The sequence below is a fragment of the Chelonoidis abingdonii genome, chromosome 3 (genome assembly GCF_003597395.2).
Source record: "Chelonoidis abingdonii isolate Lonesome George chromosome 3, CheloAbing_2.0, whole genome shotgun sequence".
NCBI classification, from domain to species: Eukaryota; Metazoa; Chordata; order Testudines; family Testudinidae; genus Chelonoidis; species Chelonoidis abingdonii.
The window spans coordinates 115,700,419-115,723,539 of record NC_133771.1 but is presented as its reverse complement, the minus strand read 5'-3'; the positions used below and the strand labels follow the sequence as shown (position 1 = coordinate 115,723,539).

General features: G+C 41.5%; 1 protein-coding gene across 4 annotated transcripts in view; it reads right to left on the bottom strand.

Moving 5' to 3' along the window:
- Positions 1–510: 510 nt before the first annotated feature.
- Positions 511–23,121, bottom strand: part of ADGB (androglobin) — a 236,172-nt gene continuing 213,561 nt past the window's right edge. For 2 of the 4 annotated variants that reach the window (XM_075064027.1, XM_032789805.2), the window contains 6 exons: positions 19,689–19,876; positions 17,137–17,292; positions 15,832–15,940; positions 5,754–5,862; positions 2,977–3,160; positions 512–902 (listed from right to left, as the gene is read on the bottom strand). In XM_075064027.1, coding sequence (XP_074920128.1) covers positions 711–902; positions 2,977–3,160; positions 5,754–5,862; positions 15,832–15,940; positions 17,137–17,292; positions 19,689–19,876 — 938 coding nt within the window. In that variant the 3' untranslated portion in view covers positions 512–710. Of the gene's footprint in view, positions 903–2,976; positions 3,161–5,753; positions 5,863–15,831; positions 15,941–17,136; positions 17,293–19,688; positions 19,877–23,121 lie in introns of those variants that run through there. The other 2 variants (XM_075064028.1, XM_075064029.1) reach the window with 2 other exon arrangements.

The following is a 23,121-nucleotide window of genomic DNA, read 5'->3' as shown; positions in this document are numbered from 1 at the left end:
GAGATGTCTAGTATGACAGTCTTTTTAAATTTTGAATTCTGCCTATGAAATAGAATGGCATGGTACTACTTAATTAGTATGTGTAACTCAAATCATCGTCCACTGAAGGAGTTCATGTTTCTGCAAAGTTCAGTGACACAGAATTTAATAGCCCAAATTCATCCTTAGTGTGACCCCTAGTGAAGTCAAGAGTATAAGTCCACAGAAGAAGCTGGTCCTAGGTACAACCTTGAAACTGGACATCTGTAAACATTTTGGAATGCTAGAGAAATTTCCACACGAGGTAAAGCAACTTTTCTTGATTCCTTGTGCCCTATTAAAAAGAATGGCTCTTTTCTTCTTGATCTAATCCTTTCAGAGATGTTATTGCCTTCCTTTTGACTGTTTTTCAATCGAAGAACAGGGGGACAGACACGAGGTACTGGGAGAACAAGTCCAATACAATATGAATAATTTTAGTGTAAAATTTTATTTCAGTTAAAACAGAAACTGTAATGGTATGATTATCATTTATCATATGAAAACTACAAACTTTTCATGTTAAAAAGAAAGCAATGCTAGATGGATTTTGGAAAAATACCTGGAAAAGAGAAAAAACTGCATTTTCTGGATAACAAAACATTGACTTAGAAAAATATTGAATAATTCCTTTAATCATTAAAAATAAATTCTCTTTCCTAAACAATGGGCAGAGTTAACCTTTCAGGTTGTTACTTTTTTTTCCCTGCACTTTTTGCTTGCTTTTTTTTCTGTGCATCTGGACTTTTCTTCTCTTGCTCTGCTCGAACGGCTGCTTCTTCAGCAGCTAGTGCTTCTTGTTTTTTGAGTTCAGCCTCTAGTAGCTTACTTCTGTATGCTTCCCGAGCACTGAGAACCCTGCTTCGTGCTTCATCTAAGGATATCTATCCAAAAACAAATACCCCCCACAAACAAATGAGCATTCATATATATAATAAGGTCATGTACCCTGCCATTTATGTTTCTTGCTCCTGTTCTGACCTTGACTATATCGAGGACTTCTAATTTCTCCTTTACTTGTTAATGCATATGCATTGTCTATAGTCCTATCCTGCCCTGTGTCAGAGTTGCTTAGTGATTACAAACAGGTGATCTTTTACATCATGAAGAAGAGGAAGGAGTTTACAAAAAGCGTCTTTTTAAAAGCATTTCTAGTATGATAAGCAATTAGTGTGGATAGAGGATAGGGCACTGGACTGGTCAGGCCCCTGGTTCTAGTCTCAATTCTGCCACTCACTACTTGTGTGAGCTTAGAAAAGTCACTTAGGGTGAAATTTTCCAAAAGTGACGTAGCCCCATTTTCAGAAGTGACAGTGGGACCTAAGTATCATTGCAAGTCAAGCTCCTAAGAGCTTTTGTCACTTTTGAAAATGAGATTTAGGCACTTTTGACATTTTTTTGCCAAGTCTCATTTTCAAAAAGGACTAAGCCGTCAAAGTCCCTCTGACTTTCAATGCGACTTAGGCCCAAACTCACTTTGAAAATTTTTCCCTTAACCTCTCCATGCTTCAGATTGCCCATCTGTAAAAGCAGCAGTAATGATACTCAGCTATCCTTGTAAAGTGCTCTGAGAAGATCTATGGATGAAAACACTTTAAGTGCTGATTAGTGTGGCCACGATGTTCTGAAGTGACTAAAGAGTTTGAGTGCTGAACAACAACCCTCTAAAAATCAAGCCCCTTTAAGATGTTCTGAGTTGGGCACCTAAAATAAGGCACCTAAAAACACTAGTAAATTCTGAAAATTATTGTGTGTGCTTTATTAAGGATCCAGTCCTGCAAGCTCCCTTCACCTGTTGCCAGCGTGTAATTGGTCAGTTTATCTTATATGCCTGTTTATGTACTGTGCATTATTCAGTATGGCATATTGGAGCTTTTATGAAGGAGAAAGTTAAAATGACTTCAATAAATCACTCCATCTTATTGGAAGGATACTTTCACTGGCTCTTATCCAGCTCTCAAAGAGCAAGACCGGGGTCATTTGATTCATGGTGATTAATGCATCACTGTGGCTTGCTTGTCAAAAATCATATTGCCCTTATTGACTGTTAAAGCTTAAGTCAATTTTATTAAGGTATCTTTACCCACTTCATCTATTAAATAGATCCCAACCTTGACACACTGCACTAATGTTGTACCATCTCCTGAGTGTATTGTTTGTAGTTGTGTTTCATCAAGACTTAAGAACTCAACTAGTTTGCTAGCTGGCCTTATGCAGATTTCAGGTAGACTGCAACATACCAATATTGTATTCTTCACAGCAGCAGCTCCAGGCAGCAGCGCTCCAAGCGCATGCCTGGGGCAGCAAGCTGTGAGGGGCGGCCTGCCAGTCACTGTGCAGGCGGCAGTCAGGCTGTCTTCGGTGGCTTGCCTGTGGGAACGCCGAAGCTGTAGGACCGGCAGACGTCCCGCAGGCATGCCGCCAAATCTGTGGGTCCGGGGACCTCCCGCAGGCGCACCGACAAAGGAAGCCTGGCTGCCGTGCTTGGGGTGGCAAAAAAGCCTTGAGACGCCCCTGATTCTTCAGTATTTCACCTGAAAATATCAGTAGTGATTATTTTTTTGTCAATCCAGTTTTCTATTGTCTACAAAGTTTCCTTTCCTTACTGAAAAAAGCTACATGGCTCTGCATCAAAAACAGGCGAAACTGGAAATGCCAGATCTGGTATGTACACACAGGTATGTACCAAACACTCCGCTTACTCTCACTTTGAACCATCATGCTACGTTGTTATTTACAACGTAGTGCCCCTTGAATGTAGTACCTCAAGAAATGTATTCTAGAGTATCATCTCTACAATGTTGTTCCCAATATTTTTCTGGGAACCGTGTGTTTTAACCATGGTACAAGTGAAATTTCAGGCTCATTTACTCTAATGAAGTGTACTTATTATAGAAGTCCAAATAGGTTTGTGTGTATAGGTGGTTGAAATCACAGAAAAGCTATCTATGGACTTACTTGTAGATGCTCATACATTTCAAGTATATTTTGCTTCAATAAGGTGCGAGCATTTTGGTCTTTTTCTCTTTGTTCCAGAACCAGCTGTCGAAGCTCCCTAAAATGATTGATTTCTTCTGCTTTACGCATCTCCTGCTGTTGAATGATAGACTCATTTCTTAGCACAGGCTCAGGCATTGTTTTTCTGTAGGAAATACAAACATTATTTGTCTCACTTCAAAGGCATATTAGAACAGCTTTTACATGACTGTCACCAGTATACAATATATCTAATTGTACAATTCAATGTTACTATCATGATTCTAGGTATGGTTAAGGAGCCAATCTTATTCTCACCTACTATTTACTGATAATCATAACTGGAAAAATGATTCTTTTGGCCAACATTTCTCATGCTTGATCCTTTGTTTTAAAATTTTGGTAAAATTGTGCTTATCTTTATTTTAGTTATCTGGATGGGAATTCTGGTGTTTCTCAAAAAACAGGGATATTTTCAGATTTTTCATATTGCAATAACTCAAAATGATTTATAAATTGCATGTGTTCAGTGAGTACCTGTGAGTGTTTTGAGAATGTTGATAAAATTGACTGAGAAATAAAGAAGTTATAAACTATTGAAGAAATAACATAAAATCCTAGAAAGAGTCAAGCATGTGACAAGATATTGGGTCAAATTTTCTGCTGTCTTAATTTCATTCTCTTCAGTATTGTACTAGTTTCCTTCTCAATTAAAGCCCTGATTCAGAAAATTGTTGTTATGCTGGACAGCACTTAAATATGTGCTTAACTTTAAGCATGTGTGTGACGTTGCACTCCATATGATTTTATGAAAATATGCTAATGAGTGTGAATATAATGTAACTGGAATATGCTTCATGCAAAAGGTCTCTTGTAAGGTATCATTACGAAGCTTATAATCTACTGAGTGTGGTCATCCTATTTGTACGAATGTATCATTCTTGTATCTGAAACTAGGAATATAAAATATAACTCTGAGGTCCTATTGTTGTTAGGCAAAGTGTGGGCCATTAATAGTGGTTTAGAATTTTGATGGCTCCCATCAACTAGGACAATTAACTGTAGATGACTCTGTTTACTTGCAAGCCTTCCTGTGAGTCAGGCCAGGAAGAATGAAGGCTTGGGGTATCACAGGACATGTCACCATGTCACCTGGCACTGGAATCCATCTTAAACCCTGGTAGTTTTCCATTAAGAAGGAGGGGTGGGGACCCAGAGAGAGGAAAGATTCTCGCTTTGTGCCAAAGCTATTAAAGGTAGTAGAAGAGAACAAACGAGGTTCCAGCCATGAGAACTCTCCTAGTTACCATCTGAGCTGAAGCTAACAAGGATTGTACCAGGGGAAAGGATTGAGCCCAGACTACGAAGGAGTCTGGTCTGTGAAAGAAGCTTATTGGAACATCTCTGAGGGTGAGATTTCATCTGTAATCAGTTTCTTAACTGTATTAGGCTTAGACTTGGTGTTTTGCTTTATTTTACTTGGTGACTTGCTTTGTTCTGTCTGTTATTACTTGAAACCACTTAAGTCCTACCTTTTATATTTAATAAAATCACTTTTTGGTTATTAATTAACCCAGAGTAAGTAATTAATACCTGGGGGAGTAAACAGCTGTGTCTCTCTCTCTCTGTCAGTGTTAGAGAGGGCAGACAATTTATGAGTTTACCCTGTATAAGCTTTAACAGAGTAAAACGGATTTACTTGGGGGTTGAATCTCACTGGGAACTGGGTATCTTGGTGTTAGAGACAGGAGCGCTTCTTAAGGTGTTTTCAGTTAAGTCTGCAGCTTTAGCGGGACATGGTTCAGACTTGGGTCTGTGTTTGCAGCAGACTAGCATGTCTGGCTTAACAAGACAGGGTACTGAAGTCCTAAGCGGGCAGGGAAAATGGGCTCAGAGATAGTCTCAGCACATCAGGTGACAGTCCCAAGGGGATCTCTGTGACCTAACCCGGCACAATATACTTAAGTTCCACTGAAGTCAGTGATGTGCTTAAGTGCTGGCCTGAATAGGAATGGACTTAAAACTATGCTTCAGTGAACTGGGGCATAAGTGTGTCTATATCTAGAAAGCTGCACATTAATACACACAGTATTTAGTCCAGTGATCAGACACATTTATTTAAATCTTCATTACACATACATGTGCACTAAATATAGTACTTGAAGCTTGCATGACACTCTGACATACTGGAAGTGCACTAAGTATGATTATTTTTATGTATGATCACTGAAACAAACACACGTTAAAATAAATTTGCATATGCATCGTCTTGATTCCACATATTTAATTCTCATGTCATACATTGTGTTACTGTTCAATTCCTTTTTTGTTTAGTTTTATACAAAGAAAATGAATTGCACTTAGTTATAGTAAGGCATAGATTTTAAACACATAAAAGTCAGGTATTGAGCCAAATTCTGATATCACTTACACCTCTATAAATGTGAAAAAACTATTGACTTCAGCTGAATTACTTCAGTTTCATAGCATGAAACTGAGCTCAGAATGCAATCATGGTTTCTACAACTACCGTGACAGGCATATGACCATCATGGGTTGGGCTAATAAAAGCTGAGGAATAAAGGCTAATGCCATGTGCAGTAAGTCAAAGTACTGTAGTCTATAGTGTATGCACCCAGGGATGAATTACAGTTGTAGAAACAATATAATGTATGCTATAACTCTTCTATTTGTAAATTCTTACTGTAAATACCGTGTTAACATATTTTTAGCATTTAATTACATTTGCCACAATTTACCTAACGTAGGGGGTTAGGTCTAGAGGTTCCCATTCCTTTTGCTGAGCTTGTGTGCTTGCGTCAGTGGCTGCTGGTGATGCTGTTATTTCAAGCACAGGGGAAACTGCATCTGCAATAAAATAGATTAAACTGGTTACTTTGTTTGGTCATGAAAATCTTCCTCTCCTTAATAAAGTTCTATCCTCTTCTGGCTCAGGAGCACACATTATTACAGGCTGAGCAGAACAACTAATATTTAGCTACTTCTGTTTCTTGTGTTATCCTTACAGAATCCCAGAAGATGGAAAGCACTGTACATCTGCCAAGGTACATTTTTAAACCTTCACAATATCTATTTTATGTATAAACTTAGTTAAACCCATATTTCTCACAAACAACTATGGCCAATTTCAGCCCTTTCCAAGTTATTCATTTTCCCAAAGGATCTGAGAGCAAAGTATCATCCCCAAAGGCAAAAGAGTGAGATACTTATGAGTATGTGAAATCAAGGGCTTATTACAGAAACAATTTTTCAACCTTTACTATGTCTGGTGTTGGGAGAATGCTATGATACTTTAAGTGCTGATGGACCCAAAGCAAAACCCCAGGTCCAAAATCCTCTGAGCTCTGGGGGGAAAAAGGAGAGTGAATCCAAAATCAGATTTCAGTTTTTGACTCCATCTTCATAACAGACCAGATTAAAATCTTAGACTCACATGCCCCCAGACTGTGGTTTGTTTGAAATTTTGATCCAAATGTTACAGCTCTGTTTCATTTCTAAATTATATAGCATTTGAAATTTTGTATGAAATTAGTAGTCCTACCTCTTGGGCCAACACAGCCTACAGACCCACTTCCAACGTGTTCATCTGGAGGATAAACCGTTTTGAAAAATTAAGGTTGAAGAGAACTGGCATCTGGGTTAGCAAGTTCTTCAAAGTTCTGAAGGCCTGTCACATTCCTTTGTCCCTTGCACCTTTCTGGGGTGGCAGTAAGAGCGGCAGCTATTGTGGCAAAGCTGCACAGCCTCTAATAGCCAGCGAGGCCTTGGAAACATTGCACTTGCTTCTAGGTTGATGGGGTCAGGCAATAGGTCAATGCTTGGACCTTATTTATCAGGGGCCGTAGCCAGTCCTGTCCCATAGTGTACCCAAGGTAAGTTACTTCTCTCTGTCAGGATTTGCAGTAAGCCCCTGATTCTTGAGGGCCTGCATAATCGCAGTGACATGCTGTAAGTGGTCTTCCAAGCTGCAGCTATAGATGGCTATGCCATCAATATAGGCAGCTGCATACTGGTAGTGGGGATGCAGCACCTGGACTATCAGTCACTGGAAGATGGTTGCTGCTCCATGCAGGCCAAAGGGCATGGCCACGAACTGACAGAGGCTGAAGGGAGTAGGAAAGGCTGTCTTTTCCCAGGATGCCTTTGCCAGTATCCCTTGGTCAAATCAAGCATGGACCTGTACTTGGGGTTCCCAGTCTCTCTAGTAGCTCATCCACCTGAGGCATTGGATACTTGTTGAATCTTGATATAGCACTGATTTTTCTAAAGTCTATACAGAATTTTGTTGAGCAATTGGGTTTGGCACTAGCACGACAGAACTCCTCCACTCACTGTAGGATTCCTCAATGATCCCCAGGTTCAGCATAGCCTGGAGTGCTTCCCACATCTTCAGCAGGGGATGATGATTCTTTGTCTGGACATCATTGCAATGTGATGTTGCGTTAAGGAAGTCCTTCCTGAGAGGGCCAAGAACACCATGGGGAACGCTTGAGTCAGTTGTAGTATTTGGGTTTAGTGCCTCGAGTTGAGCTCTGACCCCACTGGCACAGGGATTTGTTCCGGGGATGTCATGGCTTGAGGCCCCACTTCTGGTTCTGGGGTATCCGGGGCTATCAGAAGGCTCTCCTGATCCTTCTACGACACCAGGAAGTTGACGTGATACATTTGTGTGTTCTTCCATCTCACAGGCTGATGGATGTTCTAGTCCATTGGCCCTACCTTTCCTACTACTTCAGACGGCCAGTAGTCACTGGCCAGTAGTTTTGATTCAGATGTCAGGAGTAACATCATCATGCTGTCTCCTGGCCTGAATGTTCACAATTGTGCCCCTTTGTGTGTGTGTTTCTGGGATTGTTGGGCCTTCAACAGGTTTTCCTTGGCAAATCCCACTAGCATTTTCAGGTGTACTCATAGTTGGAGCACATAATGCACTGAGCCCATGACCAGAGACTCCTGTTCTTCCCATGATCCCCAATGGAGGGCCAAAATTCCTCTAGTTGCCTCCCAAACAGGAGCTCAAAGGGCAAGAACTCCATGGAGACTTGGGGGATCTCCTGTACAGCAAATAGCAATGATGGTAGCAGTTGGTCCCAGTGCCAAGGGTCTGCGTCAATTTGTTCAGCATGGCTTTCAGTGGCCCCCTGAATGGCTCCACTAGCCCATCCATTGGCGGATGGTAGACAGAAATCTTGAGGGCTTTGATCGTCAGCAGTTTGCACAATTCCTGCTTCAGTTCAGATGAGAAGTTGGATCCCTTGTCTGTCAATGTTTGCCTTCATATTCTGACCCTCATAAAGATCTTCATGAGTTCATTCGCTATGGTGGGTGCATTAGTTGTGTGTAGGGGGTTGGCTTCAGGGTACTGCATGGCACAGTCTACTACGCTAACATATAATGGTACCTCGGTGCATTCTTCCGAAAGGTGCCCACTAAATCCACTCCTACCCATTTGAAGGGTACACCCACCACAGGGAGCAGATTAGGGAGGGTTTGGGCATCCCTTTTGGCCCTGCCATTTGGCATTTGGGGCACAAGGCACAGAAGTTGTACACCTCTTTGTGGATGCCTGGTCAGAAGATTCTAAGGGCCACCCTCTCCAGTGTCTTTGCTCTCCCTAAGTGTGGTAACTTCCAGCAGAACTTTTTTGGGTACCAGCAGCAGTCACCATTTGTGGGGGTTCTGCATCATCAGTAAAACTGCTTATTCCAGAGTTCAAAGTGGGGCCCACTGGGTTTTGTGATCCTCCCCATCAGAGATGGCCACCTGCTCCCAGGTGTGGCTCAGTGTCTGGTCCTCCTGTTGTTCACAAAGTCCTCATCTTCTGGCTTACTTCCTCAGGTGTCCTCAGAGCTAGCAGGCTGCTGAGTTGGCGTCCCTAGATGTCCAGAAGAGCCCTTCTCCAGGTTCTTCTGCCATGTCTTGACCCATAAGCCTGCTCGTTTTCAGCTCTGGGTTGCTTTCTGTGGGGGATTCCTGTTACAGTACTTGAGGAGCTCCCCAATCCACTTCCAGTCCTGTGCTAAGATGACCGAGTAGGTCAGGGTAGCTGTTGGCTGACTGTGCAAGTCTCCATGTGGCCACCTACCCTCAGCACATTCGTCACAGGGTAGAGTCACATGTCCCCATGGATGCACTCGGGATGGATCAGAACATCTGACATATTAGAGGACTCTATTATGGTTGCCTGTACAATAGTTACACCCAGAGAATACCAAGCCCATCACTTCAGCTCCTTTGACCCATATCTGCAGCAGCATCTTGGCTGGGCCCCACCTAATCTCTAGTGCCTGCCACCCATACGAGGCCATAGCTGCAATCCATGAAGGAACACTCCCGCCTGAAATGCCCTTCCGTTGCACACTTGAAGCAGTTCCCCTTCAGGGTCAGAGGTGGCTGGCTCCCTTCTGGGACTCTAGGATCTCCAAGTGGGACATACCCCTTTCCTTGGCAATACTGGTCCCCTCTCTGCTCTACCGTGGTCATGTCCTCTGGGTGGGAGCAATCCAAAGGGCGGGGGGGCGGCTGGCTCAGCCATCCTCAGCCTCCTCTCCTAGCATGGCCCTTGCTAGGGTTCAGAGTCCTGATTCTGGGAGCCCCTGTCCTCGGTGTCGGTGAGACTGGACTATTAGCAGCCACATAGTTATCCATCGAGGTCACGGCTTCCACCAGGGTGATGTTAACCACACCACTGTATAAACCAGGGGTAGGCAACCTATGGCACGGATGTCAAAGGTAGCACACGAGCTGATTTTCAGTGGCACTCACACTGCCTGGATCCTGGCCACTGCTCAGAGGGGCTCTGCATTTTAATTTAATTTTAAATGAAGCTTCTTAACCATTTTAAAAACCTTATTTACTTTACATACAACAATAGTTTAGTTACATATTATAGACTTAGAGAAAGAGACCTTCTACAAATGTTAAAATGTATTACTGGCACACGAAACCTTAAATTAGAGTGAATAAATGAAGACTTGGCACACCACTTCTGAAAGGTTGCCGACCCCTGGTATAAACCCTACACTGCGGTATTTGCTGTAGTCCTTTTACTTTGACTACAAAATGCTGCAAAAGCTGTGGTAAATTTGACTACAAGTACTCGGGTAACTTCAAGATGTAATGGTGCTCACTACAGTTTGTTTCTATGAAAGTATCTGGTTCCTTTATTTAACTCAGCAATCAACAACAGGCTTTTAAAGATATTATTGGAATTTTCTCCCCAGCAACAAGAAAGATAGTGCTTGAGCATTAAAAGATTTTACTCCGAGGCTGGAAGCATTTGTGTCAGTATTTGCAGATAAGTGTCTGTAGCTGTTTCAAGTTAATTTTTAAAAAGAGTTTTGAAATGCTTCATATGAAAAGCTATATGCATATTCATTGCTGTTAAGAAAATTGCTCTCACCTGCTACACAATCCTCCTTAATTGCGTATATGGGTATAATGACAAACTCAATTAATAAATAGCAAGAAATAAAATTTAATTAAATTGAAGGCCCAAATCACTACTGAAATCTAATCGCTAAATTGACATATCTAAAGCAAATCACAAAGTTAGCATATCTAAACTCTCTATTTTCCATTCTGATTTCTTGACTCTAAGTTCCTGTTAAGGGGGGGGGGGAATAGAATTCACAGAACTGCTCATATAGTACTTTGAATAAAACTCAAGAATTTAAACAGGATATTAAAAATCTATATGTGTTCAATGCTTCATCTCTTTACAGCCTCAGGTTGACATCAGTTGTGTTTTTTATTACACAATTTGTGCATAACACTATGTCATTCTGTGACAATGGGATTAAATGAGTCAAGATTGTTTTGGTTTGATTAGAGTTTAATTTATTCAAAAAGCTTCACTGTTCTTGCTCTCCCGTGTACATCAGGCAGGGAGGACAACATTTTCATTTATTGCTGGTGTCTTTTTTAGCCTTTGAATTTTTAATCTTAAATACAAACAGGGTCAGACTGGTTTAATGTTGGATCCCTTGTGGCCATTTCCTGAGTGCGAAGGAGAAGCCACCTACACAAGAGTCTGGCCTGGGTTATTGTTGGGTGGGGACCATCGCTTCTCTTCGGTCAAACTGGGATTCTCCCCTCCCTGGATCACTAGTCTGTGTTTTAAAAAGGTCTGTCCTGGAGGCTTCAGCTATTACCCAGTAGAGCAGCATGGGGAGGCCTCTTCCATCACTAGCCCAGCAAAGCCAAGACAGGATGGAAGAAAGGAGGGTCTCTCCTCCCCCTGGCCCACGGTCCTCTGCTGGGGTAGTGTTGAGGAGGGGCCTGGAGAGCACTGAGTTTCAAGTCAACAACCCATTAAGACGCTCCTATCTGTCAGAGAGTTCGTGTCTCACTTCATACGTCTCAGAGAGCTATTACGCAGGCTGTCTGCGGAGTCAGGCAAGTAATACTACATCAGTTACACTTGATTCACATTTCAAGTTTTTCTTTGCAAGCATGAGGGCTAGAAAGATAACTTTCACAAAAATTAGAGCTGGATTCCTGATGGCTTACCATGACTCCAGGAGCTGTGACCCTAGGCTCAGGTCTACAGTGCTTATGCCTTAATCTAGCCTTGTGTACAAGAACTATACCACCTTCTTTTCCTTATCCCATGCAAATGTCATGGTAGATGGACTTTACCAGGACAGCCACTCCCCCAGAATATCAGCTGGCTGTGGCTTACTATATCTTATTTGTGGTAGCTGGCCTATGGTACTGTGCATGCAGCATATGAGTAGTGAAGGCGCCTTTTACATGGGGAGTCTAGCAAGGGCACTAAGGAAGAATTGTAAGTGCCTTTGAGGCTATTCATCAGACAAGTATTCTGCAGAACAAAACAATTACAAAGATACTGCACACAAAAATGCTCATAGGCCCCTTTTTCCAGATGCCATTCTTTAAGGGTCTGATCCAAAAGCCTATCAAAATCAATGGAAAGTCTCTCATTTACTTCAAGAGTCTTTGGATCAGAACCTAAATGCTCAATTTAGTTCAAATTCTGGCATTCAGTACATGGTTGGTGACTGTGTTAATCAAATGATCATGTTGCACTCATGTTCTGAGCACTCCAAACCCAAAACAGTTGAACTATATTATATGTATGAAATATAGCTGTGGTTTTAAAAATAATAAATATGTGTCAAGTAAGGTGGGTAATCAGCTGGTTCAGGATAAATGAAACACGTGATCAAAATTTTTGATTTACTGAATGAGTATGATACTATTTTACTCAGAAAGTTAATCTGCTGGAAATGCTGCCCAGAATTTTTTCAATACTGTGTATTCCTTAACACAGTGGTTTTCAAACGTTTTAGGCTGCATACCCCTTTCCAAATAATGTAGTCTACTGCATACCCCTGACCCTGCCAGCAGGTAGGGGATCTTGGGGGACAACTACTGCACTGGTGGGGTGCAAAATAAACTTTATTAAGAAAATGCAAAAACAGGGAAAATTCAAAAGTGAGGAGTATGGGGTTTGTTAAGGTAGACAGTTGGGGAGGGGTTTCTTTTAGTAAATAGTATAGGGAGTTTTAATAGTGGGGTACAATACAGTGGGGTACAATACAGTTGGTAACCAATTAACACTGAAGTATAAATGTAACAGGTAGCTAACAATTTCTATGTAAAGGTGTGTCACAGCAGCATATAACCAACTTAACAGTTATGGGCAAAATGTGTTAAATAACCAATAACTCTATGTGAAAATGTGTCACAGTGGTGTAAATGTAAAATTGAGGTGTGTCAGAGAGAAAAAGGGTAACCAATGGGGTTTTATGCTAAACTTCAGTAATACCATTGAGGTTTGGCAGCAGTAGGAGCGGGTGAACACGTGGGGGAAGGGATTAAAAGAGAGAGAGAGAGAGAGAGAGAAAGGCAGGGGTAGAGGAATGAGGTTGCGGGATGGGGGAAGAGGAGCATGTGAGCAGAGAGCAGAGGGAGATTTAAACTCAGGGAGACACAGAGAGCAGACAGGCTGCAAGTGTAAACAGCAGAGAGCAGAGGGAGATTTAAACTCAGGGAGACACAGAGAGCAGACAGGCTGCAAGTTTAAACAGCAGAGAGACTGCAACGAGTGACTGGGGAGCTCGGGGGGAGACATGGGCAAGCTCAGCTCAGGGGGGGGAGTTTAGGGGGCAGCGGGAAGACAGACTTAACACCAATTTACCAGAACACAGCCAAAAATTCTTATCCCCTGTTATGTCTAACTTAACCAAGACTACACAATTATTGAAAGTAAACAGAACACAATTCAACGATTTTTTTAAACTCTGAACTTACAGAGCACAACAAGACGATTCTCTAAACCTAACTTAAACCCACAGCCCATGGCAGAATGAAATTACAACGTTATCTAGACTAAGAACCTGATTCTAATAGGTGATGCCTTATACTAGGCCAATTCTTTGATCGGGAGGTGGAGCATGTTCCGAGGGGCAGAGTGGGTGCTGTGCTCAGGGTAGCAGCCCCAGAGGGGGGTTAACTGATGTGACTGCTAGGCAGTGGGGCGGCTGCAAGCTGGCAGCCAGGATACAGGTCCAGGAAGGCACGAGGCTTAGCAGCGGCATCACGGCTTTATTTGGGCAGCCAGAAGGCCTGTTGCGAGCACAAGAAACATTTTAGATACAGACCCAAGGAGTTAGCTTGGTCTGTCGTGCTGGGAAACAAGCTCAGCAGCTAGGCAGGGGAGCCATGCAAGAGAGAGCTGCTTACCAATCCCCAGGCAGCACAAACCACAGAGACAGAACAGCAGTAGCATCGGACGGATGAGGAGAGAGGACTTGATTCACTTTCAATAATCGGAGATCTCCAGGCACCAAATTTGTGTTCATGGGAGGGAGTTAAAATGGGGGTACGCCAAAAACAAATGAGTCAGCGGTGAGAGAGGGCCCCCAAAGACCGAGCCTAGCTGATCAGACCAGGGTGGCAAAGCAAGAGACCATATAACTCCGAGGGTCTGATCAGAAAATTGTCTGGTTGAAAGGCAAACTCAGGCAGTTCCCACCAGTACTTTTGATTCCGGCTCTCTTGATATGAGGAGAGGAGAGAAGACAGCATGATCCGGCAAGCTGCAGGTAAGCATAGGCATGGCCTGGCATGTTCTGAGCACACAGGATATGACTCATTATGCTTAATCAGCTTGGCCACTTTTCAAGGTCTTGCATTTCTGGGCAGCACACCCCACACGCGATGGCCCGGGTCTGAACAAGGAGCCAAACAAAGAAGCAGAGCCCCCCCCTAGCAGGGCAGTGGCTCCAGTTAGTCTGTACAAGCCATCCCTATGAATAGGGCTGTGACTTTAGTTAGCACAATGGCCAGGAGGGGTGGCCACACAGGACAAACAGAAAGGAGAAGGGAAAAAGGAATGCTAGCAGGGGGACAGCTGTAACAGACAACCCCCATCTAAAGTAAGGTCATAATATACCTACGAAAACAACAAAAAAGGGTTTGTAAGGGATAAGTTCACCATTACAGGATTTTTCTCACATACCTCCTGATGAAAGCTCATATAACCCTAGGGGTACACGTACCTCAGTTTGAAAATCACTGCTAAATTTAAAATTGCCTCTTTTGTACAAACCTAAATGGTCAGCAGTAAGACAGCAACATTTTGTATATATTGTAGGAGAAGTCTAGACATCAGGTGTCTAGCTCTCCAGATAACGGGAACTCATGCTAAAAGCAGCTGGAGGATAACTATTAATTATGGGGACTCTGTTCTACAACCCAATATACAAGGAAATAAAAATTCCAGATTTAACTCAATTTAAAATGTAAGAAGTAGCTATTGCAGTGTACATATAAAACACAAGACATGGTGGGCTAGGTGACAATCTTTTGTGCTTTATGCTCTGAAACATACAGTTGAAAATTATTTTCCTATCTGGCAATGTATTAGTGTTAACAGTTTAATGAGTGGGTGTGGGCATATTCTTGATTCTTGCACATATTAGTCATACTTTTGAATTCCACCCACATTCGCAGAGACCAATGTTGTTACAATCAGATTGGTATTTGATACTGCATACTCTCTGGTGGGCTGATCTCAGTACTATTCTTAGCAGAAAGGTGCTGCAACAAAATAACCACCAGGACAATTTTACCTTTGTTGGAATTCCCACAGAGTCCAGTGATCGTTAGGGAATGAAAACTGAACTACCCCTAGGAATATGCCCTACCAGAAAGTTGGATGGCATTTGTAGAGTCTGTGGAGAAGCTTGTGCTGCTACAGTATGTGCTGAATGTGCTCTGTGGTTAGTACTTCACTTTCCAGAACTGTCAGTCTGGCCCTTTTCAGAAGCATCACATTAAACCAGAAAATGAACATCAAGAGATAGTAATGTCCTTGAATCAATCATAGTGATTATTTCAGCTTCTGAATTCATTTTTAATATTTCTACAGCTATGATCTCTAACATCAACATAGCTCAATAGGGTGTGTGTTTTTGCAAGCAACATATATAAATAACTATTGTAATGTTTACTAGTTAGAACCCCTATGTGCACTGAACAACCTTGATGAGAGCTATATCATCCATTTGCCATCAGCATTTAATGAGAAAGGTTGTTCTGATCAAAAAAGTAATGAACAATGGGATGTTTAATCTCTCAGCATCACATGTCTGTATTAAAAAACAGGCTAGGACATACATGGACCATATGTTAGGATTCATCATGGGAAAGTCTGTACTACAGTGACTCACAGAATTTTCATTTCTGCAACCTCCTGCCCGCTATGTAATTACTCCTTCTGAATAACTTTACATTCGAATTCTTCTAGGTAGGACAACATCTTCTGCAGCAAAGTTATACCCATACCTCCTTCTCCTGGGCCCAGTGCAACACTGACACTTTCAGGCTCAGCCATGGGCTCTGTGGAACCCTTCTGTGTGCACTTATTAATGAAGTGCATGCGTTCCTGAAAAGCCTAGAAAACAAAAACAGTTTTTCATTATATGTTTTTAAAACATCTGTTATTTAGTTTTAACATGCCATATTCATGAGGAATATGACACTGCGATTTATGTCAAGTGCACCTTAAGTGAATGGGCAGGAGCCCCTAAATAAGTCTTCATGATTGTGGTTCAGTAAAATGAAGAGTATGCAATACAATTTTAATAACAGATTAAAACTCAAGTGACTGACTTTCTTATCACTACAGTCTTTGCATACTGAATATCTACACTATATGCCACATACATGATATGAATGCTGTCTGCATCATCTATAAACAATGCATCAGTAGGCTGTTATCTATAACTCTGCCTGAGGCAGGAAGCAAAAATTGAGATTTTTACACAGATCTAGTGCTGGGTTACTGCAAATATGTTTGGAGAAACAAAGCCTGTTTTACACATTGCCTTTCCTCCTGTTATGGCATCATATAACATACTGTGTCAGCGTATGAACTGACATAAGAAATCAGCAATAAAAATAAATATTTAAACAAATATCTTTCCCCCTTAGATTTGGTGCTGTTTAACTGTTAGCACTTACACAGTAAAAACAACCTTTTGTTAACCATAAAGAACAGAAAACTTACAAAAACAAGAATTTAAAGTGCTACTCACTAACAAGCAAGCAATGAGAGGTTCTGTAGATGTTTGGACTGTATTCTGAATACTATGATCTGTTTTTTGGAAAATTAAAAAAAAATCTCTAAAATTTTTTTTTGTATTTCATTAGGTTTAGCAACAGTAAAAAGCAATAATAAACTAATAAATAAAAAATACTGTTTACTCTGGGCCAAATACCAAAATCTTCCCTCGGGCAAGAACTACCCCCGACTTCAATGTTTTTCCTCAGTAAGCTTTCCAAAATCTATCTCTGTGAAATTTGGACCGTGTTTCCACAATCAGATGCTCACAAGTGCAAAGATACAGCAGTGTGGGTCTGATTGCAGGAATAGGACCCAAGTAACGGATATGAAGCATTTCCTTACAGGTTTGTCCCCACCAAAGTCCATTAATCCACTCCCATCAGTACTTCTCACTCTTCAAACTGTGCAATACTGTCCCTCTTCCTGGGGAGTGAATGCAGATCTCCCAATTGGCACTGTTCTGACTCAAACCACCCTTGGGACTTTTTACACAATGTAACTGTAATTGGATGAGCTCTGATTACCTTGATAGCTCTTCCTGGTTCTGCAGACTCCCATGCTTGTTTCATGGCTTTGATCTCATCTGCTCTCTCTGTGTCTTTCTTCAGTTCCAGCACCTCTGCCTCACTCTGTTCAATGACTAGACGCAAGATCCAGTAAGGTTTGTTTGGATCAGACTGCTGAGGGTGGAATGGAACAAAGCAAGTGAACTAAACTTATTGGTTAGTCTACATTCAATATTTCTTTTTTTCTGCTCTTTGATAATTTCCCACTGAGAGTCCTGCACACTTTTAATATTCAATGCTTAGAGTGATTGCCAAAGGAAGCCTCTTTTTTATTAATGCCACCCTCTGATGTTCATGGGTGTGCCCACACTCAGTAGGGAGTGGCTGCACACCAGATGGCTGGAATTAAATCATCATGAAAGTTCTCTTATTCCATTTCAAGCATATCAATGTTAAAAATAAATGTCTCTCACTGACACTAACTTACCAATGAGATAATCATTTTGGAAAAGGATGGTAATTTTCTGCCTCAGAAGCCAATTGTGCCTGATCGGTTCAGGTGCAGAGCTCCTTTTGAATAGAAAGAGTCTCAGCCACCTCTGTAGCAAATGTCACCCTTTGCCTACATCCTACAAAGGGCTCTCTGAACAGTCAGGATACATGCAGAGAAGAGGTGGGCGTGTCTTTTCCCATTCCCAGCAGAGCTGATGGTAGAAGTCTAACACAATTAGAGGTCCTACTGATTTTCTGAGGATAACACCTCCAGTTGCAGTAGCCCTGACAGTGTGGCTTCATTGAAGCTGTACTGCCAAGGACCAGAGGACAATGCTAAAGATGCATCCCATAGTTAGCATAGATGTCCCCAATCTCCCCCATGTGAATCACAAGGAAGCTATAGGTATATGAAGAGGCCTCCCAGAACAATTAGGGAGAAATTCTGCATGAAAACCTCATGGAGACATCCTCCACTTTAACTTCCTCCTATGGGATTCCCATAGAAGGATGATTAAAATTAAAATGATACTACTAAAGGATGAATGACCATTGGTTTCCCTCTTTGGGAATTAGTCTATCTGCAATCCATAAAGGCCAATTAGACCATTCAGTAAAGATGGTATGCTAAAAATGGTTGATCTTTGCGTGTGCCCCTCACTCCATTTTAAATGACTTGGCTCCTTGTTCATCTGGAATTTACTGGATCTGATTCTGCTCTTACTTACCTGTATATATGGGCGGTAGCTCCAATGAAGTCAATACAGTTCCATGGGTGTAAGCTGGCTTTTGTCAGTTTGCACCAATCTTATTGTCATTTAAAATGTTTTTATTATACATATTTTTGAATTTTAAGAAATTCTGAAAGTTTTTAGAAACAAAAGAAATTAGCACTTGGAGCAATTTAAAAACACGTTTTGAAAGATCTGAAGGTTTCCACAAACTGATCAACTTTTGACACTAATCACAACCTCTGATTGTGTTAGATTTCTACCATCAGCTCTGCTGGGAATGGGAAATGACACCCCCGTCTCCTTTCTGCACGTATCCTGACTGTTCAGAGAGCCCTTTGTAGGATGGAGGCAAAAGGTGACATATTGTTGCAGCGTGTGTGTCCACGAGGGGATTTTACAGGAGTGTTTTAGTTATCAGAATATTGTCCATTTTGTGAACAAAACATCAAATTTTCAAAATAAAAGGGATGCACTATAATGGTCAAATTCTTCTCTCAGCTCTGCATCATGAGTATCTTAAAATAGGAGTATACTGTAGATCTGAAAGGCTGACAGCAGCCTTGCACCAGGTAGTTGACGTACTGGTGTTCTACTCTTTTGCAAGAGGAACAAATCCTGCCTACCCACCCATGGCCAACGGAGGACCATATGAGCAGGCAGGATGTGGGCAGGGGATGAACACCGCTTGCATGCCACAGAACCCTCAGATTGTGCTACCTCCAAAGCGGGGAGTTGGTGGGCAGGGCAATGCCTGCAGATCTACCATTAAGTGGTTCCACCAGCCACTCCACTCTTGCTGCCTGATAGGAGGGTTGTAACCAACACCGAAGCTACTTCAGACCTGAGGCTGGATGTGGTGGAAAGACTCCTTTCTTCATCCTTGGGCCCCTGTAGAAATCCCGAGTACTGCATAGCTGCTTAGGCTGTGTACTAGGGCCAGGAATTCCCCTGAAGTGCAAGTCATGAGATCAACATATCTTTTATGTAAGTGAAGCTGAATCTCCAAAAGGGGCTGGGTGGAGTTTGTCTCCGAAATGATATTGTTGTGACCAAACAAATACATCATCATATAACACAAGATGAACATATTGTACATATATGGTCCAACATTTCTACATATTTAGGAAGGAGACAAAGCACGGCATAGAGGAATATATGTATTCCTGGTTATTCTGGTTTAGCTACCTGTAAGCACTTTTACACCCTGTATGAGGACACAGTTTATTTCTAAATATGGAACCACCAAATGAGGGAAAGTTAATATAATATTGTGCCAAAGAACATCTAGGAAATGCTGGAGTTGCACATAGACTTTATTTACAGGCTTCCTGGATTTATTCTTACCTGAGATTCCGGTCTAGATGCAGATGCTGTTTTATCTTTACTGGACTTTTCTTTTTCTGCCTTCTCAGTTGCTTTATCTTTTGTTTTTCTAGTTGTTTTAGGAGAGCTTGCAGATTTTGGCCCTTCAAAATTGCTATAACCATCCTGGTTTACTGCTGCAGTGGGTTCATCATGTTTCTCACCATGTGCTATCCATATATCGTTGTGAGAATTACGTGAATTATATAACATCATTGCCAACAGCGAACAAATGTCCCCACATTATATCCAGGATGGAACAGTAAAGCCATTCAACAATACAAAAAGAAAAAGAGAAGCCAGTTAATGATTTTGTGATATTAAGCACTGAACTAGCACTGTTTGGCAGAAAAAGGAGAAAAATAGTCTTAGGGCAAGAAAAACTTTAATACTTGGCTTAGAAAGGGCCAGATTCTGATATCCTTATTTGTCTTAAATAGTACCTTACTGTGTACAGGGCAGTGCATTGTTTCACTGACCCAGGAGCAGCCCAGAAATTAAACTGTGACTCAGAAAACCACACTCTCCCTCTTGGTTCCCCACCATGTTCAAAGATGAATGTCACCTACGCCAGCCCAATACTTGGTGCAGCATATATCATCTGACACATCAGCTGTGCTTTGCTGGCCACAGTACTGGGTGAATATGGGCAGAGTGGGGTAAAGCTACACTTCTTATTGCCCACAAGCATGGAGAGTGAAATGGGAAATACAGGGGAGAGGGAAAGCAAAATATTGCAATGGTTAAGAAACATTTTAAAGGATTTCATATACACTAAAGTCAGAAAATTTAAAGTCATGGCTCTGATGTCAATCCCAACATATTTTGTATTACTGTATGCACCATAATATTTATGTGTTGTATGTGGAAATGTGTCAGAGTAAAAGATGTTGAGAAAATCAGACCTGAACTTCCCGAGGTATCTTCCCTTAGCTATGTGTGCATTAACAGATGTTTTTACATTAAACATTCTTGTTTTTAAAAAGGAAAAATATAGAAACCTGAAATAGCACACACAGTTTATGTGTTGAACTGAACAATGGGCTAGATCTCCAAGTGTCTCAGAGAGCTAAAAAGCTTTGAGTTTGAAATCTGAATCTTATCACCACTTCATATGCCTTGAAATATATAGAAAGATTATGTTGAATATTTAGCTTTGGTTAAAATGGCAGATTTGGGAAGTGGGGATTGGTGGAGTGTAAAGAAAATGTAATTATTTTATAGCCTGTCAATCAATATTCCTTGAAATATTTTTTGTTACAAATCCCCCTTTCTTAGGGATTGTCTACACAGTACAGTATGTACACCACACGTGTGTGATTCCTAAAGTGCACTAACGTGTTGCTCATCAATTGGTAAGTGTAGACCCTGCTGGTGCTCACTAAAGGTTCCCCAGTGTGCTTTACATGGTACTGTTTTAACAAAGCTATATTAGGGTGCACTAGGGAACCCTCAGTGTGCACCAGCAGGGTCTATGCAGACCAAGTAATGCTCAACACTTTAGGACACTTTGGAAATCACACCCTTCAGAGTGTGTGCATTATCCCTCATTTAAACAAGCCCTTAGTGACAAATGCAGTGCGATAACTATGCTCCCCACCCCTTCAACTGAGTGCAAGCCATCCTGCCATGGGGTCAGATCCAAAGCCCACTGAAGCCGGTGGAAGGACTGTTGCAGTCTCCTTCTGTGTGATATGTGGGACTATAAAACGATAAGTAAACAACAGAGAAATGCATACACTCTGAAATATTATTTTTATTATGTAGAAAAATGTCTTCTCATACTAGATTTAAATAATATATGATGGCACTGCAGTGCTAAGCTTAAATTAACTCAAGATCGCTGAAGCATATATTAACAAATGAAAGCAAAAATTAAAGCAGTTACTGTAAATATTGCAAATAAAAACTCTAGAGGAAATGCTAGTATGAAATAAATATTGATGATGTAACTCGAAGTTACAATATTATTACATTAATGACTTTCTATTTAATTTCCTATTACCATAGCACATTACCACAATAAATCAAGCTGGGGCATGTGCACTATTCTGTGAATTATTAACATTTAAAGATAAAATATTTATATATAAAAAGTTTATATTTATCTGAATACATTAGAGACAGGCAGTGCCATTAGGTAAATGATGCTTGATACAGTCACCTGCATTCTGGGATGCTGCAAGTTTTTGCTGACTTCTTTAAAGACCTTGAAGGGTTCTGAATTTTAGTGTGTTGACATCAGTGATGGGCAGCCGAGAGATCGCTACTGGGGATGCTTTGTAGAACCTAATATATGAATTTCCCATATTTTTAAATAAGTACCTCCACCTAACTAAAAACTAACACTGAAAAGTCTGAGCCAGATTCTTGGCCCAGCTACAATCCCTTTGCATTGTTCCAGGGGTGGAAAGAGGCTGTAAATCTGGTCTTTCGAACACCCTGTGAGAAGGAATCCCTGGGTGGCACAGGGCTGGCATAAGCAGCTCTACGTCAACTCCTGCCCCCCAAACTTTTGGTGTAAAGGTTAAACAGGACATGGCTGGGTTCTGTTATGTTGTGCTCCAGAGTGATCCAATGGCTGCAAGAATGGCTCAGAACCTGGCTAGCTTCAGAACTGGGGAGTTACAGAGGTAGTGTAAAACCAGTTTTAGTTCTCCTGCTCTTGCACTGGGTACAGCAACTGGTCCCTTAAGACCCTGAGTCAGTAGGGCTTAAATACCTGCCTAACTTCAAGCACGTGCCCAGTCCCACTGACTTCAGTGGGTCTACTTACATGGTTAAAATTAGACAAGTGCTTAAGTACCCTGCTGAAGTGGAACCTAATAGGATGGGAAAAAAGAGGGAGAGACAATGGAGGAAAGCATCAAGGACACAAGTGGGCTCCAGCTCACTGATCCTGTGGCAATCATAGGATACTAAATTACAGAACATGGTCATTTTATAACCCTGAAGCTTGGATGCAATATATGCTAATAATTGACAGTCACTAACTGAAAAAGAATAGAGGAATCTGGTAACAACTACTATATTTACAATTGCACAACAATTTCCATTTCATAGATGCCAAGGCTAGAAGGGTCCATTACATCATCCAGTCTGACCCGTTTCACAGGATTTCACCAAGTGATTCCTCCAACAAGCCCATAACCTCTCGTTAAGGTTGAGCATCTCTTTTGGAAAGACATCCAATCTTGATTAAAGATTTCAAGTGATGGAGACTCCCCTACAACCGAAGGCAGAATATAAAGGTTTCTTGTGACCTTGTCTTTGAACAGCTTTCATATGCCCATTGTCTGCAGCAGGCCAGTTAAATATAGCAGATGTAACCCCTCTGGGCTATGGCAGTGCCTTTTCTTTGTCTCATGAAATCATATTCAAATTTGGCTCAGAATGAATGTATTAAAAATTGCCA